At 35.9% G+C, this 18967-nt stretch overlaps 1 protein-coding gene across 1 annotated transcript; it reads right to left on the reverse strand.

The window, feature by feature from the left end:
- Positions 1 to 323: 323 nt before the first annotated feature.
- On the reverse strand, positions 324 to 16812 carry LOC131842296 (carcinine transporter-like). Its single transcript, XM_059190835.1, has 12 exons — positions 16724 to 16812; positions 10683 to 10859; positions 9582 to 9798; positions 8852 to 9035; positions 7484 to 7613; positions 5859 to 5987; positions 5126 to 5318; positions 3821 to 3926; positions 3154 to 3401; positions 2333 to 2412; positions 1566 to 1741; positions 324 to 501 (listed from the first exon to the last, which is right to left on the reverse strand). Exons 2-12 carry the CDS (start codon positions 10774 to 10776, stop codon positions 325 to 327), a joined length of 1734 nt encoding a protein of 577 aa, XP_059046818.1. The 5' UTR covers positions 10777 to 10859; positions 16724 to 16812; the 3' UTR covers position 324.
- Positions 16813 to 18967: the final 2155 nt, after the last annotated feature.

Below are 18967 nucleotides of genomic sequence, written 5' to 3' on the forward strand. Positions count from 1 at the left end.
CAATACAAACAATCACACTTATGAATTCAAATTATATATATTAATTATTAATAATTAATTATTTCAAAAAATATTGTTTGCATCGAGCGAGGAATCGAACCCGTGGCCTTCGGCGGCGTGCTTACTCGCTAGGCTACCGAGGCCGTCATAGTAGGGATATTGTAATACAATTTGATAAAGGTAGGTAGGTTTACTCCCTGCTATGTTAGATATAAAACTAATCTACGAAATGAAGACATGTCAATTGGGGCCTTCACTAAGACGACTACACATCGACAAATGACAATTCCTCTGAAGTTACGTAGAGTCAATGGTAAAATATATTTACTTTTCAAAACACGGCATTTCCCAGAACTTTTGCCCTTTGCCAAATTCCTCTCCATCTTCGATGGTCTGTGGCATCGGCTTCCCGGTTGACTCCGGCAGGAACAGGCAGAGGGATCCACCGAAGATGCCCAGCACACCCAGGATTAGTAATGGTATGATTGTGTTTATTGTGGCCTGAGAAGAGAGAAGTTTTTATAAGGGTGAGTCCACATCAACGGCAACTTACGTAATAAAACTACATTACGTTACAGTCCACATCATACTATAAATCATCACTATAAATCTACATTACGTTACACCCCCTTCAGCAAGTCGCCCTACCCCCATTTTTACAGTTGATAATGCATCATTTTTAATTAATGATAATGGAATTGCAATAAAGGTATACATTGTAGAGGCACCAGCTGAATATGATAGTAAAGCTATAGGTAACACCAACGAACCTACAACATAGCCTGCCTATCCTAAATCTACCGCCGAATAGATACATCAAAATGCAAAAAGCAATAATAAATACTAGTCCAGTAAAGTCTACTTTTGGAGCAATATATAAAAATACGTCCGCAGAACTGTTGCGCCAAAACTGGTCACAACATGTTTAATTTAAAATTTTAGTGGACTATACCTGACGTATCGTACGTAAATTTTTACAGGAAGATAACACAGTTAATTAAAGTTAAGCTACTTTTTTCAAAGCTACTTGGTCAGTGTGACCCGTAACTCTAATTTGTAATACCGAATAATTTCGAGAACATAAAATAAATGAATAAATAATAATAATAAATTTTATTTAGCTACAACCGTACACAGGTCTTACTGAAGCTGTATGTACACGTCTAACTACACCTCCTATGTAGTTGGAGCAATCATGCATAAACAAAACATCTCCTATAGAAAGTATACACTCTATCCTGAGGAGATACGGTTTGTATCACCTCAGGTCTCCTCAGGTTTTTATCGCTCCTAAGTACATATATCCTTCAATTCTAGTCCTTGACTGGTCTAAGTAGCAAACTTTCAAAAAGAGCGAGCAAAATAGATCTATGCAGGTCGCAGTGTTACTTAGCACATGATACTACACCCTTTCAAAAAGGGCGAGCAAAATAGATTTATGTAAGTTGCAGTGCTACAGAACTTAGTACCTGACGATAGCCCAAATTCCTTAATAAAAAAAAATACCGGAGCTTAATAAATTTGATTGTTAATAATATTTAGTTTAAAAATTCATCATAACTTACTAAATACACAATATAAGGCACAAGAACAGTCGCAATGTAGCCTGCAATGTGGATGAGACATAACCCTTGTGCTCTGACGACGGTAGGCAATAATTCTGCTGCATACTGCATGCCGATATTGTATGATATGTTGACAGCGAAACGACCAATAATGGCCAGTGATGCTGATGGCATACCTGTTGAAATAATAATATATATAATAAAACATAATGAATTGAAAATAGAAATGAATTTATATTATTTTGTTTAATTCCGCTACCATTAGCATGTATTAGACCACAAATATTCAGTGCGGAAACCTGACCACTGCTATTAGCTGTTATTTCGAATTATGTGTTATTTTGCGGAAATACATTTCATTGCTTAATGGATTTATATTATTTTGTTTAATTCCGCTAATATTAGCATGTGTGAGACCACAAATATTCAGTGCGGAAAATTGACCACCTCTACTGAAAGCGTTACGAACTTCTGTACTGGTGAATAAATTTCGATAATTATGGGGTCTACATATACACGTGTTTCGCCTCGGAACAAGGCATCATCAGGCAATAAATAGAGTTCGAAAGTTTAGTGTTGACTGTTCGGTGACCATACTGCGTCTTTGTTCGGTGAAGCTGTATGAAGGCCAGCACGTATTAAGTTCTAAAGCTGCGGCTAACAGCATGAGAAAAATTCGGAACAAGCCTCGTACATGAAATAGACCAATGTGTATGGTGGATGGTTTGTATGTTCGGCGGTGGATAATAGTTAGAACTATTACTCACCAACAGGTACCGTGGTTGCTAGTAGACTGAAGATTCCACTGGTCATCATGGAGCCGAATGCAACCCACCGACGACCAGCTCTGTGAATGATATTACAGAAATATTAAATGAACTTGTAAACTGAGATAAATAAAGCCGACTTTATATTTTTCAATGTCTATAGAAACTGATATTACAAGAGAAAATATATTTGTTTTTAATGGATAAACTCAAAAAAAATTCTCCTCGTTGGACGAGTTGGATTCTATTTTCTAAACAATTTGAGGCACTTTCCCTTTCCTTAGGATAGAGTGTGTACTTGTCAAAGGAGACATTTCGTTTACAATTGGGCTACGACTACATAGGATGTTCAGTGGCGTTTCCTCATCAACTTGCCAAAATCTGCAAACTTTGGTTAAGCACGGGCGTTTAGTATATTTGCTAATTCATCATCATCATCTACTTCTTCCTTATCCCATTTATTTGGGGTCGCTGTAATATGTTTTTCTCTTCCAGTCATCCCTGTTCGCAGTTAGTTCGTAGTTATGTACTCCCTTTGTTACCATATCATCTTTCACGCAGTTCATCTACATCTTTTTCGGTCTTTCTTTCCTGCCCTTATTACGATCCACATTCATATGTAACACTTTCCTTAAGATATGATCTTCTATCCTACGCATTACATGCCCATACCACGATAGACGGTTACTCTTTTACCTCGCCGACACCGGCGTCACTTTCATACTTCCTCTAAAGTATTCATTCTTTGTCTTATCCATTGTTGTCACACCACACATCCATCTCAACATATTTGCTAATACAACGACAAAAATGGTACTCACATATCAAGCGTTAATATCAAAAGTACATCAGCTGGAAATTCCGTGGCGGTAGCAATCGTAAACGTCAGAAATACATCCAGACCCAGAGATCCAACGTTCCTGACGTGGCCATCGAAAACCATAGCTATTGATATCCATATGAAGAGCAGCAGGACACTGTGGCGTCGGAGTCGGGGACTCTTGAAGAGATCCAAGAACGAGTAACTTTTGGCTTCCTCGTCGGCCTTGGCTATAGCCAGTGCAGTTTCCTGTTTTAAAAATATATTATGTAATTTTTTTTAGCATAGGGAACAAACGAACTTACGGCTCACCTGATGGTAAGCAATGTGCCGCTCATGATCAATCACGATATCAAGGGAATTGCAAGTGCGTTGCCTATGCGTCTTTCTAATATTATAAATGGAAAAGTAACTCTGTCTGTCTGCTTGTCGAGTCTACTAGACCGATTTAAATGAAATTTTGTACAAAAATAGTATAGACCCTGAGAACGGAGATGGGATACTTTTTAATGCGGAAAAGTGTTAAAATGGGAGATGAAAGGTTGTGTGGAAGTATCGTCATGTTTAAAGCTAGTAGCCTAAAACTTATTTTTTACGCTGTTAATTAAATATAAATAAATATAACATTCCAAGTTTGTAAAAAACTACCAAAACAAAGTAATAAGTACCTTGAACTCCATTGCAATCGCTGTAGGGATTTTCTTCCTGTTGACTCTTTCCACTTTTTTGAGGATTTGCATTGCTTTCTCTATGCGACCTTGCGATATCAGCCATCTGGGGAAAGTTATAAAATTAATGTTCTAGTTATTGATGTATTATCGTCCTGATATTATAAATACGAAAGTTTGTGAGCGAGTGTGTGAAGGATGGATGATTGTTACTCTTTCACTTTACAGTAATATAGCAATTACATCAGAATAACACATAGGCTATAATTAAAAAAAAAACGTTCATTGGGCTAAATAAATATAATGAAAAATGACCAGTAAGTGTGATGCAGATCAAGTTGTGCAGTTTTGTTAGCAACAATTACTTAACCTGTTAGTAAAAATATGTGGGACAACCTCATAAAGTATCACCAGTGTCTCAGAATGAGATGGTATATTTTATAGGCAAACAAAATTATATTTATTTATTTATTTAACTTTAATGCACACAATATAATATATAGTACAGTACATTTGGCGGACTTAACACCATGCGGCATTTTCTACCAGGCAACCATAGGTGGTGCAGAGAATAAATGTTGGAGGTGCAAAATTATAAACGTTATATCTTGTTTTCCTTTAATATATAAAATTCTCGTGTGAGAAGACTTAGAAACAGCTTCATCGATTTTTATGAAATTTTATGTGTATATTCAGTAGTTTTATGAACAGGACATAAATTATTTTTCATACCCTTTAGTGATAAGGGTGAGCTACCAAATTTTTTTAATTTTTAGACCAATTTTTTTTGTGTCGGTATTGAAAATACGTGCAAATTAAAATTTCTTTCTTCTACAATCAACCTTTATTTTAAAGTGTCAGTAATTTATAAGGTATGTAAAACAACGTTTGTTGGGTCAACTGGTGTAAATACTGCTATTGAATAGGCGAGATTAAGGTATCCCCGCAGACGACTTTTTACAGTCCATCTCAGTAATACATAATTGATGTTTATGTTATAAGAGAACTTTTGGGTTTTCGTTACCGTACATTATATTGAACTTAATCTTTTACAGTTCATCTCAGTAAAACTTATTTGATGTTTGTGTTTTTTAAAACCTTGTTTTTTATTAACTAAATTTATTTTGGGGTTTTTGTTACCAAACATTTCAACCCCATTATATTAAACCGAATAATAACTCTTAAAAATACTAAATATAAATTAAATAATTACCGACTGAGAAGGATCAATGATTGAGAAGGATTTATCAATTTTTTTAACGCACAGAATCAAAGCGAATTTTCAGAAAAAGGGAGAAAACTAACCTGGCACTCTCCGGGACCACCCAAGGTGTTAATATAGATAAACCTATAGGTACACTGGTTATTAAAGTGTAGGTCTTCCAATTGGCCACTCCTAGAGCTATCCAGGGTAGGAGACAGGCGGCCAGAGTGAAGTATACAGCTATTGACATGTTGGCTACAAACGTTCGCCACTTTGGGCCAACATACTCCAACACTGGAACAATTATACAATTAAATTAATTAAAGTCATATTTTTTATTTAATAAACGAAAATGGAAATACAAATAATATCGGAATCGAACTTGTGATTATCAAGACAGTATTTTAAACTGCTTCATCATCGAGGTTGTCAAAATATACAAAACAAATATATACATATGTAATAGATATTCTAATACCTATATATAACAATCTCGTATCGCGGTGTTCTCCTCCGATACGATTTTACTAATTTTTAAGAAATTTTGTGTACATAACGGATAGGTCTGAGAATCGGTCAATACCTATATTTCATATCCAATGATAAGGGTGAGCGACGTCAACATCTATATTTGATACCCCTCAATGGTAAGGGTAACCCACCCATAAAAACTTTATTACTTTTTTGTCAAATGTTTTTGTTTTAAATATTTCTATAATCCACCATTTTAAATACATACAACTAATAAATTGTCACGGTTCTAAATTTCCACCATTTTTAATAACGATTTGAATTTATATGGTAAAATAATTTGCGGGGTCAGCTAGTACCTACCTATGATGTACATGATGACGAAGCAGTTATCATACGCCAGCCCCACGAGGAACCGGCACACGCAGAACGACCAGAAACTGTCGGCGAATGCAGTCCCCACACCGGCCAAGAAGCCAGCCATGTTTGTTCCTGAAAGAAAGTTTCAGCAAATAGTAGCGTTGAATATGATACTAGGGGCTGTATTTATAAATATTCTGTTTGTTGTATATAAAAGTAGTATATTAATATAAAAGTAAATTGCAGACATATAAAGTTATGTAGAACCATATAAAACAATTAGGAATCAGGAGTACCTCCAACTGTTTATCAGGACGTCTCCAGAAGAAGCCATTTTGTAGTGTTTTAGTTTTCCCGCGCAAACGTAATGCGTCTGAGATGCAGAATATTGCACAGCGCGCAATCGCAGCAGGATGACGAGTGCATCATAGCTGTATGTGCGAAGTTAATACTCCACTGCTGAACAAAAATCCCCAAAAATCTCTACGACGATCAGACCTGCGCTGCTCGCGATCAACGCTTTCAAGTAACTGTTTAATATGGTTTAAGAAATCTACCAAAATAACTGAAATACGTTTCACTCATATATTTAGAAGAGTGTGACGTGCACGTACCGATTCACAAGTATTGTCCCAATGCCAGTTCGGTTCTTGCAAGCAAATACTATACGGCAAGTGCCAGCAGGCGCTAGGGCAACTCCCGTATGTGATATATTCTTGGTGAATTTATCACGATGTGGTAACTGCCCTGATTTTATACTTATTTTACTATCCTCCGCTGGTGCTCCGCCAGCGTAAACCGGGTGCAATATTCCATTATCATTCATTAATAGCTGACAGAGGGGTAAAGGGCAATGTTAGTAATGTGAAGTAACACATATTACTTGCAATGGGGTAATCATTGCTAGTAATGGACCATGTTAAGTTGATATTCATGTGGAATATATCCACCTGGAATACATCGCGATAAGTTCCTGTCAAGTTGTCACGATGACAACTGACATATCATCATCATCATCTCAGCCCGGAAGACGTCCACTGCTGGACATAGGCCTCCCCCAAAGATCTCCACGACAATCGGTCCTGTGCTGCTCGCTACCAATGCCTTCCAGCGATCTTGACCAGATTGTTGGTCCACCTTGTTGGAGGCCTTTCCCACGCTTCGTCTTCCGGTCCGTGGTCGCCATTCGAGGACTTTACTGCCCCAACGGCCATCTGTCCTACGAGCTATGTGCCCTGCCCATTGCCACTTCAGAGTCGCAATTCTTCGGGCTATGTCGGTCATTCTGGTTTTTCTTCGGATCTCCTCATTCCCATAGTTAGCGACCACGTCTCTGTTCCGTAAGTCATCACTGGCAACACACATTGGTCGTAAACCTTCGTCTTGAGACACTGCGGAAATTTGGACCAAAAGATATATCTGAGCTTCCCGAACGCTGCCCATCCGAGTTGGATTCGACGATTGACCTGAACTGACATAACTTTATGCTCATCTTATCATCCTCGACTGGTTCTCCACCAGCGTATACCGTTAGTAAAGGCGGATATATCATTCCATAATCACGCATGAAAAATATATATCTCGAACACACTTGTATGATGATTTAAATATAAGATATACTTTCTTACCTAAAAGTGCTGGTACTCTGCCATATTTGTCTGCAATCCATCCGAATATCAACCCTCCGACTATAGAACCACAGAAGAAGACAGACTGAGATGTAGCCGGATAGTTGTCTCTGTCGCACACCCACCCTAACTGCAAATAATTAAGTTAATAATATCTTAGGGCAATTCACACAGCGTCGTCTAGTCTCAAACAGAGCTTATGGGTACTAAACTACGGATATAAATACATACATACATTTTTTTTTGTAAATACGTACATAATATCATAGATAACACCCAGATACAAAGAATATACTCACTAATACAAATGTCTGTACCGTACGAGGAATCGAACCTGCAACCTTTCATATTTAAAGTTGATTTATAAAAATTTTATTTTTTTAGTTAATGCATGCAATTTATAAAGGATATAAATGGGATTTAGTGGGAGCAAATAGCTTTTACTTCTCTCTGCTAAACGTCCATTTATTTCTCTATCTTATTCTACAGTCTTTTATTCCCCGTTCTTTCGCTTCTTCTACTTCGACTCTGCCCAATCCCACCCTAATCCGTTTATAGTCAGTGCGGTCGACTACGCACCGAGGAGTAATATCCGACATACGCGACAACGTCGCCCGAGGCACGTTCTCATTGACCCCGACGACACCATAACGGCAGGTAACCTCCCCACCCGTTCTACCCCGACCACACTTTTACACACACACACGACACCGTCCTCGCCGGCGATGACGACGACCTCAAAGACACAATATCGCGCATTCAACCGGGCGCCTGCGCGCGCCCGGGCGCTCCACGCCGGCGCCCCCGGGCGCCCCTCCGATCGATCCCCCGTCCAATTCAAACGGGGATCGAAATTACGACGGCCTGAGCCGAGGTTCGAACCCCTAGTGGTGCCCTCAGACTAAAGTCGTATCCGTCGGGCAGGAGTTGGCCTTCAGCCGCTCCATAAGTCCTTCCGCGGGTTTGGAGTGCCATCTGCACTCGCACCATAACGTCCGGTGAAGCTGTAAAGGCCAGCTACGGCCAACAGCATTAGAGTAGTCCGAAAAAGGTCCGCTCTTTCGCTATTTTCTCTCTCTCTCTCGCACACATCTGTTTCTCTATCACACAACGTTTTACTTATGCATCAACCTATCCAATCCCCCATATAGAGGGGAAAGGGGATTGTTAGTAATATGGATTGATGGTCTTATTGCTAACAATGTACCATGTCAGATTGACCTTCACGCAGTTCCCCTGACCTGACCTCATGCTCCTCTTATCATCCTCCACTGGTGCCCCGCCAGCGTAAACCGTGATCGCAGGCGGGTGCAACATTTCATTGTCATCCATAAAAAATTCCATATATATTACATGATTTGTATTTACCTGAGTAGCAATAGTTTCATACGGTATATCAGTGAAATTGAATTCCCAACCATTATTGCATTGCTTCGTCGGCCATTCTATGTTCGGTGTAGTGACGCCATCTTGTAAGATTTGTGCCCAGTCTACGTCATAAACAAGGCACCTTTCGTAGCCATCGTTTGATATGGGAATAGACAGGTGACGACTGAAATATAATTAATAATAATAATATATTTTATTTGGATAAGATACTTATAAATTCCTTGTAGAGAATCATACATTACCTCAAGACAGGTTTTGTTTTTATTCTAGTGCTGTTGGCCGCAGCTGGCTTTTACAACTTTATCGGACTATAGAGGGCGAGTGCAGATGGCATTCCAAAGCTGAGGAAATACTTATGGAGTGGCTGAAGAGTAACTTCCGCCTGATATGATACGATACGACTTTCGTTTGAGGGAGGGGTTCGAATCTCAGCACAGGCTATCATACTTTTGATCCCTCTTTAGGGATCGATCCAGAGATACTTGAAGGCACACTAAGCACGTACTATAAGAAGCTCTCAAAATAAAAAAAAATCGAATTGACTCACCGTTCAGCCACTGTCATATTTTCCAACTCCATCTCTAGGGTTCGAATCTCAAAACAGGCCGTCATACTTAAGATCCCGCTTTTATGGGATTAAGGATCGATCAAAGGCGCTATCCTACACCATGAAGCTCGCAAAGTTAAAAAATAAATCGAAATGACTCACCGTTCATCCACTGTCATATTTTCCAACTCCGGCACGTAACACCAATGTTCTGAAGGCACGACTGTCATGAATATCTGAGAGAAGTACACGAAGGCGAAGAAGAAGGAATACGGTATCATCAGGATGAAAAGTAAACGCTGGTACCATCCGAAGCCTCCGATATAAGGGAAGAGATCATCCAAGTCTTTCAAAGTGCTCACTTTGATCCCGCCATTTACTGCAATAAAAGTTTTTTTTAATGACAACATCATAAGAGTCTGTAATTCTCGTAAGCCTACATGAATAAAGATATTTTGATTTGATTGCTTTGGCTTAATAAGACTGATTTACACTTATTCAGATACTCAACCAGTTCGTTGTGACTCTAATAAATTGGTGCTAGTTGGTAGTTTGTATTCACACAAAATTGTAATTTAATGTAATTTTGAAGAACATTTGTTTGATAGAGCTAGTTATTTATAAAAAAACATATATTCAATAGAGCAACACACAAGTTTCTTGCTCGTTCTTCTTGTGATAAACCTGCTTTCCGAATAAGTGGTAGAATAAAAATAATATGTCTATTGAAAACTGCTTATATTAAGTTTATTTGAATAAAGATTATTTCTATTTCTTCAGGTGCACTGGTAGGCGACGATTCCCGTTTACCAGTTTTTTTTTCATTACAATTATTGGCAATACTCGGGATTTTCATTTAAAGATATTTTGAATTTTAATTTGTTTACATTTTTTTTATTGGATGATAATGGAATGGGCACCAGTGGAGGATGATAAGATGAGCATGAGGTCAGGTCAGTTAGCCCATCGAGGGAAATTCACCAGGAATTTATCACGATGGTTTCCAGGCCATGATGGATGGAACCAGTTGGAGACACTTCTATAAATATACATTGTAAATAAACAGATTTTTTAAAAAAAGTAATTTAATTGAGTTTCTCGCCAGTTTTTCTCAATTGGATTTATATAGTGAACTAGATGGTAGGAAAATATTATAATTAAAAAAAAATTACGTTCATAAGCGGCTAAAATGTCCGACATGAATAAACGATTTTTTTATTTGAATTTGAATTACATTAAATAAATTAGTCAAGTATACTATACCTTCAACACATTCATCCGTGTGTTCCAAGTTCACATTCCCGAGGTCAGTGGACACTGGCCCCGTGGTCTTTACAATTTTCTCATGTGATTCCATTCTCGAAGTCGGTTTTTTCCTTATGAGACACTTTTCGCGACGTGCTTCCGCCTACTCAAACTTTAGGAGAAGAATGCGTTTATCTGGAAGAGAAATCTTACTAAGATTAAAAATTGCGAAAGTTTGTGAACATGGATGGATCGATGGATGTTTGTAATTCTGTTACGCAAAAACTACTGAACAGATTTTGATGAAACTGTACAGTAATGTAGCTTATTTATTAGAATAAAACATTTGCTATAAAATATATACGGGTGAAACCGCGAGCACAGCTAGTAATGAAATGAAAATTCTTAATTGTTCATCTCACAGAAAAACTATTATATCTATATACATAAATAAAATTGGTGTGTCTCTTTGTAATATAGAAATAATAGTTTTTTACTACATGCGTATAAACATAAATACGGTACACACTCCAAAATAACATGATTTACAATTTTTGTCTGTCTGTCTGTTTGATTACTCCGGCTAATCGCTGAAATGGCTGAACCGATTTTGACGGGACTATTTTAGCAGGTAGCTGATGTAATAAGGAATAACTTAGGCTAATTTTATTTAGAAAAATATAGTTAAATTCCACGGGGACAAAGTCTAAACAGCTAGTAAATTAATATATATTAAAGTCGTGGAAATATTTGGGGGAGGCCTTTGTTCAGCAGTGTCTTCCAGCATCGTCTCAGTGCTGATGAGAAGTCTATACTAATATTATAAATGCAAAAGTACCTGTATATAAGTATAATTAGTAAATCACGGGATCTTACCACGTTTTACATAATTTTGTTGAGTTCCCGATATTTCGGCAGTGTTTCAACGGCCATAATCAACAACTAAGATCCCAAATGTAGCAACAAACGAAGACGTGTGAAGGTAGACGAATATGTCTGCCCGTAAAAGATTTATTTACCTTCTATCCGCTGCTCTTCTGTTTACCCCTGATCATAGCCGTTGAAACACTGCCTAAATATCGGGAACTCAACATAAATAAACCATGATAAGATCCTGTGATTTACTAATTATACTTATGAATAATGACCGCATCAAACTTAAAACAGTACCTGTAGGTATATGTTTATCTGTCTGTTTGTTACCATTTTATGATTAAACGACTGAATAAATGTTAATGAAATTTTACATGTAGTCATAGATATAGATTGTATACATGTATGTTTTATCTAAAAAACATGTATATTACGGATACTAGTAATTTACACCTGAGAGGAAATCCCTTTATAAATATAACACTACGCCAGACAAACTTACGCATTTATAATATTTACAAAGATAAGAATATCATATTAGATTACTAAGAGTAACGGCCCCGGTGGTCTAGTTGTTTAGAACACCGTTTTACATCCGACGGTCGCGGGTTCGATTCGTCGCACGGTGCAAACGTTTGTATTCATGAGTCTGATTGTTTGTATCGGTCTGGGTGTTTTCTATGTATATTATGTATTTATTATATTTACAAAATGTATATTTAAGTGTTTATATCAGTTGTCTAGTACCCATAACACAAGCTCTGCTTACCGTGGGAATAGATGTCGCTGTGTCAATTGTCCTGGGGTATTATTATTATTATTAAAAACTAGCTGTACTCGCGACTTCGTCCGCGTGGAATTTAACTTTACTTTTCTTGAATAAAAGTAGCCTAAGTTACTCTTTATTACATCAGCTACCTGCCAATAAAAGTCCCGTCAAAATTGGTCCCGCCATTTCAGAGATTAGCCGGTACAAACAGACAGACAGACAATAATTGTAATAAAAAAATTTTTTTTGGTATATTTATTTCAATATTACAAACAGACACTCCAATTTTATTTATTTGTATAGATGTAATACTGCAGTAATTAACATTGCTCGTATGAAATAATTTAGTTTTCGATCAAAAAGAATCTTCTGGATAATTTATTGAAATATTTTAAATGTATTTTATTAATATAATAAATGCGAAAGTCTTTTAGTATGGATGGATAGATATGTACGGATTGTTTTTATAGCACAGGGGACAAACGAGCATGCGGCTCACATATTGGTAAGCGATTACCCATGAGATGTTTGTTACTCTTTCACGCAAAAAGTACTGAACAGATTTTAATGAAACTTTACATTAATATAGCTTATACATCAGAATAACACAGGTTATGATTTCATGCGTGTGAAATAGCGGACACAGCTAATATTTCTATAGATAAATGTTTCGTTTTGATTAATCTGTCGGTTTGTCCGTCCAATTAATATTGGCCTATATGATCGCCAGTTGACCACATGGGTCGGTGTTAATGTTTCGTTCACTTAACCAGTCTAATGACCATACTAATTCTTTGTCTTCGAATTACTCTAATGATGTTGACCGCAGTTGGTCATTACAGATTGATCAAATGACAAACGGGGGTTAATGAACTCCACCCCTGAGAATTTTTTTTTATTGGGTAATTTGGGCTATTGTCAGGTGCTTGGACCAGCACTGCGACCTACATAGATCTATTCTGCTCGCCTTTTTCAAAGTTCGTTACCTAGACCCGTGAGGGACAAGAATTGAATGATATTCTTAGGAGCGATGGTTTTTATCTCCTCAGGAAAGTGACTTTCCAAAGGAGATATTTCGTTTATGCATGAGTGGGATGTGTGAAGGTTTGTGTAAGTCCTCTTAATTGGTAGTAATAACATTAGCAAATTTTCCCACAAATATTAATATTACGGCCCGAGACCCCACCAACATGCAGCCCACCTTCATGAAGGAGGACTTCTGGCAATAGGGTGTCTAGTCTAATGGATCTATCGGCGCTACTGTAGATTGCCGTCATCAGTGCTGTAACCATATAGACAATTTAGTTCCAAGCTAAGCAGTGCTTGTGATACTACTGTGCTTAAAAAAAGTATTATAAAGGTGTGGTGTATCGGCGTACGTTAGTATCTATAATAATAACCCTGACAATTCACACAACGCCATCTAGTTCCAAGCTAAGCAGTGCTTATGATACTACTGTGCTTGTAGTACTTAAAAAAAGTATTATAAGGGTGTGGTGCATCGGCGCTGCCGTGGCAGATTGCCGTCGATAGTGCCGTGACCACACAGACAATTTCAATATGTTAGTTTTATAATATTAATTCATATGTATGTTAGTCTATAAGCTATTTATAATATAGGCCTAGTAGCCTGGAATAAATAAATAAATAAACAATAAAATAGACTCTATAAATAAAATAGCGAGGACTAAAATCCGACTTTCATCGGTATACCCTAGCTTCGGGGTATAAATATAAATTGAATAATTATTTGCTGAAGAAAGTTAGTAAGTTATGCTAGATCTTAATAATATCTCAGGACAATTTAAAATGGGCCACCTAGTCTCAAGATACGCGTAACTTGTATTACGGTTACTAGACAACTCATATAAATATCTACATTTTTGTAAATAGATATATAATATACATAGAAAAGACCTAGACAATTATCTTATGAATACATACTTATACCGTGCAAGAAATCGAACCAGCGACCATCTGGACGTAAGGCGGTGAGCTAAATCGCTAGATCATCGTCGACGTCAATTTTATATGTAGACATGAGATTTTAAAGAATGATTTTCTAATAATTGCAGGTATTTCTAATTTTAAAATTACAATTATTAACTTGGTGACAATGAGAACGACTCGGGAGTATAAAAAAGAAATTTGAAAATTAGTCCACATTTCGAAGGTTTTGATGAATAAAATTACAAGTATAACATAAGATCTAACATAGAACTAGAGATTTCAATTAGATAATTTAGTTTTCAGTAGGTTAAAGAGTTTATAAATTAACACGATTGTTTTATTAGTTAATCCATTACAAATATTAACTAAAATCTTTATAATATCAGTTTAGATAAATGACCGTTTCATTGTGTAGAGTTAACAATATTATATTTAACTTGGTGATAAAGACTGACTCGAGAGTATAAAAAAGAAATTTAAAAATGAGTCTAACATACAACTGGAGAATAAAATTAGAGAAAACTTAACTTTCTGTAGTGTAAAGAGTTTTTAAAATAGCATAAGTGTTTTAATAGTTAATCCATTACAAATAATAACTGAAATCTTTATGACATCAATTTAGATAAGTTACCTTTTCACTGTACAGTTAACAATATAGTTATTAAGAATGATATTGTTTTGTCAACTTGTCACTATAAAAGATTATCACGTACTGACGAGATTGTACTGTACAAACCTTATATATACACATTGTTTAGTTATTTAAATTATATATCAAGGTAAATATCTATGTATGTCAAATATATCCATGTACAGCGAAACGTATATTGAAATCTGCAATAACGTTTTAAAAGGAAAAGAAATAGAAATAGAAATAATCTTTATTCAAATAAACTTAACATAAGCACTTTTGAGTAGTCAAGTTTTTTTTTATTCTACCGCTTATTCAGATTGCAGATTCATCACAAGAAGAATAAGCAAGAAACTTGTGTGTTGCTCTTTTAAATAAATACTAATTTATTTATATTTAATTAATAACAAGGATTAGGCTTGCGACAATCGACATAGAAACCGCTACGCTACTATTGAACAGAGATTAAGTATCTCTGTTCAATCAGATAACATTGTCAGCACTATGAATTTAAGTTACATATTTTCTACAAAAACATTATTATCATTTATAAATTCTTCAATTTTATAATAAGCTTTTTTACAAAGACATATTTGAATTTTTTTCTGGCAAATTGACTACAAACTCTGGGAGTTTGTGGAATGGAATTGAAGTGAATGAAAGTGAAGTGGAATAAATTGGTGGAATGTGGGAGCTGGATATAAAATGTGTAAGCACAAGTGACCAACTGTGATAACAAAATATACGGGATTTAATTTATAAAAATTAATATCTATGTAAATTTAAATGTGCACAACATCATTGGATGTTTAGAAGAACGGACTTAATGTATAGTTTTGTAACTGTTTAATAAGTATTTCTTGTTCCACGTTTATTGAGTTAGGTTTGACCTACTTAGGTAGGTACTTCCGACTGATAGAGTAACACATATCGCGATGTAAGCGCTACTAGCTACTAGTAACAAATGTTATAAACGCGAAAGTGTGAGTATGGATGAATGGACGTTTGTTAGTTTCTCATGCAAAAACTATTGAACGAATTTTGGTGAAACTTAACTATAATATAGCTTATACAACAGAATAACATATAGGTTATAATGTATTTATATACTTGTTTTAGATAATATATATTTATCTAATTTAATATTATCAATCATAAACATGAATACAAATATTTCCGCCGATGGGAATCGAATTTGCACGTGATCATCAGAGGCACTTCGTTGATCCACCTACATCATCGAGAAAATATTCAAACGAAATAAGACAAACTTCCTTGTTTAAAGTAACAGTAAATATATATTATTACATATAATTCAGTATATTAAATAAATAAAAAAAAAAATTCTTTAATACCGGTGTCCTCCAGTGATAACCGGCTCAAACTGGAATGACGCAAATGAAGTTGTAAATTAATAAAAAAATGTTTGTTTCCAGATTATGTGTGAACAAACGGACTGTACAATGTGTGAATTGTTTATGTAGGTATATTGTTTGTGCAACTACAATGGTAATTAAATATAAGGTTAGCCGTATGGTATATACCTTAAATATGACGTGAAGCAGCAACGAGTGTGTTCATATAGGTAGATATAGAATAAAAATGCCCGTTCCACTCTTTTATAGCGTATTTATTTAATTCAGACTGCATGGCCCATAGTACTAATACCTTTTAGACTAACATAAATATAAAATAATAATAAAATATAAATATAAATTGTATGCTATATAAAATATCATATAATTTAATTAGTATTTTGATAACTATAAGTTATTTTCTGATCTATTTTAAATGTATACAAAGATTAAATTTTCACTCTCTTTATAGAAGACTTACCCTCTGTTTCTTTTACCACCAAAAACACTATAACAATTTTACTTAGATATATATGATACAACAAACAACCGTTCCGTATGTCTGTCTGTCCGTCAATACAGTACAGTACAGTACGGATTGTTCAGTTTATTGGCGTCATTCCGTGTTAATTATCATCAATAAGAACTGATACCGCCGCGTGCTATTGACGCAATCATCAACAAAGTTGCCGGTTACTATGTGATCAATACAACAATGAGAGTTCATTTATTAACTTTAAATTTATTTACTCCTGTTACATGGTTTTAATAAAGATTATGTGCCTGCCTACACACGTCGGTTAAATAGAAAATTGGCAATATTCAACATGTATTTATTTTACAAGACAAGCATTTAAAGTTTTTTATTAATTTATTTAAATTATTTTTCCTTTAAAGTTTTATATTTACACAGAAGTATTATATATCATTTTAAAAGTATTTAGATAATGATTAAGATTAAGATAATGATTAATTATATAAAAGGTGGCAATTCTAGCTTCCAATTTTGAAAAATGACATTTTTATATTTAATCGACATTGTAACATTTCTGTCAACACTTGAGACCCTTCCATTAGTTTATGTCTCCACTAACATAGATTTAAGTTAAATATAAAATGAATGTACATTCTGACTCCGCGTCGAGTGTACGCATTACTAATAAGTCATGTAACACACTACCAATAAACTTACTAATGTACAATAAATAGTACATTTCACCAATATACTCATTAACATACTACAATAAACAATATATTATGTAGCGACACCTCATCACAACATATATAACAATACAGTGGTGAGGTGTTACCAACGGCGCTACAATTAATATAGTTCCTATTACAACATACATAATATATCAACAAACCCGTGGAAGGACTTATGGAGCGGCTGAAGGCCGGACGAACTACTGTGACCTCCTTCCAAGATGTCCCTCGCCTATGCATAGATCGATAACCGCCGGCCCATCTCTGCGGGTTCCCTGAGGAACCCACCACTAGAAGAGAGGACTCTTCTTCTCTGGGGAAGCCGCGCGGGTTACCTCGGCATAGGCCGCCGGAATTTCGTTCCCCGTTTGAATTAGACGAGGGATCGATCGGAGCAGATAAACACAGCTTCCAAAAGTAAGCTACGTAGCAGCTGAAATAGGTGAGAAACACCCTCCGATCGATCCCCCGACCAATTCAAACGGGGATCGATATTACGACGGCCTGAGCCGTAGTTCGAAGTTTCCCTAGTGGTGCCCTCAGACTAAAGTCGTATCTGTCAGGCGGAAGTTGGCCTTCAGCCGCACCATAAGTCCTTCCGCAGGTTTGGAATGCTATCTGCTCTCGCCCTCTATCGTCCGGTGAAGCTGTAAAGGCCAGCTGCGGCCATAAGTATTAGAGTAGTCCGAATAAAAAAAAACAAAAAAAAAGATGAGAAACTTATTATAGTTCTGTTCCTTTTCATGAATTACCCGAAGTAAATTAAAAAGTTAATTTATCGATGTAATTCATGCATTAAACATTTTTAGCGACTAAATAATGCTATTATTTATGTTTGTGTTCTGTAACAAGGCTGAAGAGCATTCAATAATCATTTTAGTATGAATAGTGGAACAAATATATCGATGCATAATACTTAGTCTGCATACGCATTAATACATTATTGTTCTATTGTTAGATCAATAGATGGCGTTGTTTTGTTTTATTTATACAAAGTTTCCTTATCGACGTCGTAAATTGTTAAATTGTAATAGAATTTTATGTAGGTAGGGTTGCCATCCGTCCGGGTTTCTCCGGATTTATCTTAGTTTAGAGGAGAGCGTCCAGTGTATATTCTATTTTCTTAGATACATTTAAATGTATCTAAGAAAACAGAATATTATACATTGATGATAAAAGATTACTACATTTAATTATAAGGTCTAAAAATGCACTGAGAAACCTGTTGATATGTCCGGGTTGTGGACTCTAAAATCCGGGGTTTTCATGCGTCTTGTCCCAGTTTCAAAATTTTAAAGATGGCAACCCTATATGTAGGTCACGTTCAGCAGTATACAATGTAAGATTGATCTAACTAAAGCCTCTGCTAATTATAGTTTGAGACGATGATGTCATTATTTAGTTATTACTGTAATAATGCGTAATACACACTTGTCTTGAATGACTTGTTGCTAAGTCAGAAATACGCTGGACTAATTGAAAAGTGCACGACAATACTACACTAGCAATTACTTTGACC

Source organism: Achroia grisella, unplaced genomic scaffold, assembly GCF_030625045.1.
Source record: "Achroia grisella isolate CSIRO2021 unplaced genomic scaffold, CSIRO_AGI_Agris_v1 utg2156, whole genome shotgun sequence".
Lineage (NCBI taxonomy): Eukaryota > Metazoa > Arthropoda > Insecta > Lepidoptera > Pyralidae > Achroia > Achroia grisella.

Coding starts and splice junctions, on each gene's coding strand:
- LOC131842296 (XM_059190835.1), bottom strand. CDS start 10,776: ATGGAATCACATGAGAAAATTGTAAAGACCACGGGGCCAGTGTCCACT. Junction 9,799..10,682: donor CACGGATGAATGTGTTGAAG/GTATAGTATACT, acceptor CTTTTATTGCAG/TAAATGGCGGGATCAAAGTG. Junction 2,413..3,153: donor TTGATATTAACGCTTGATAT/GTGAGTACCATT, acceptor TATCATTCACAG/AGCTGGTCGTCGGTGGGTTG.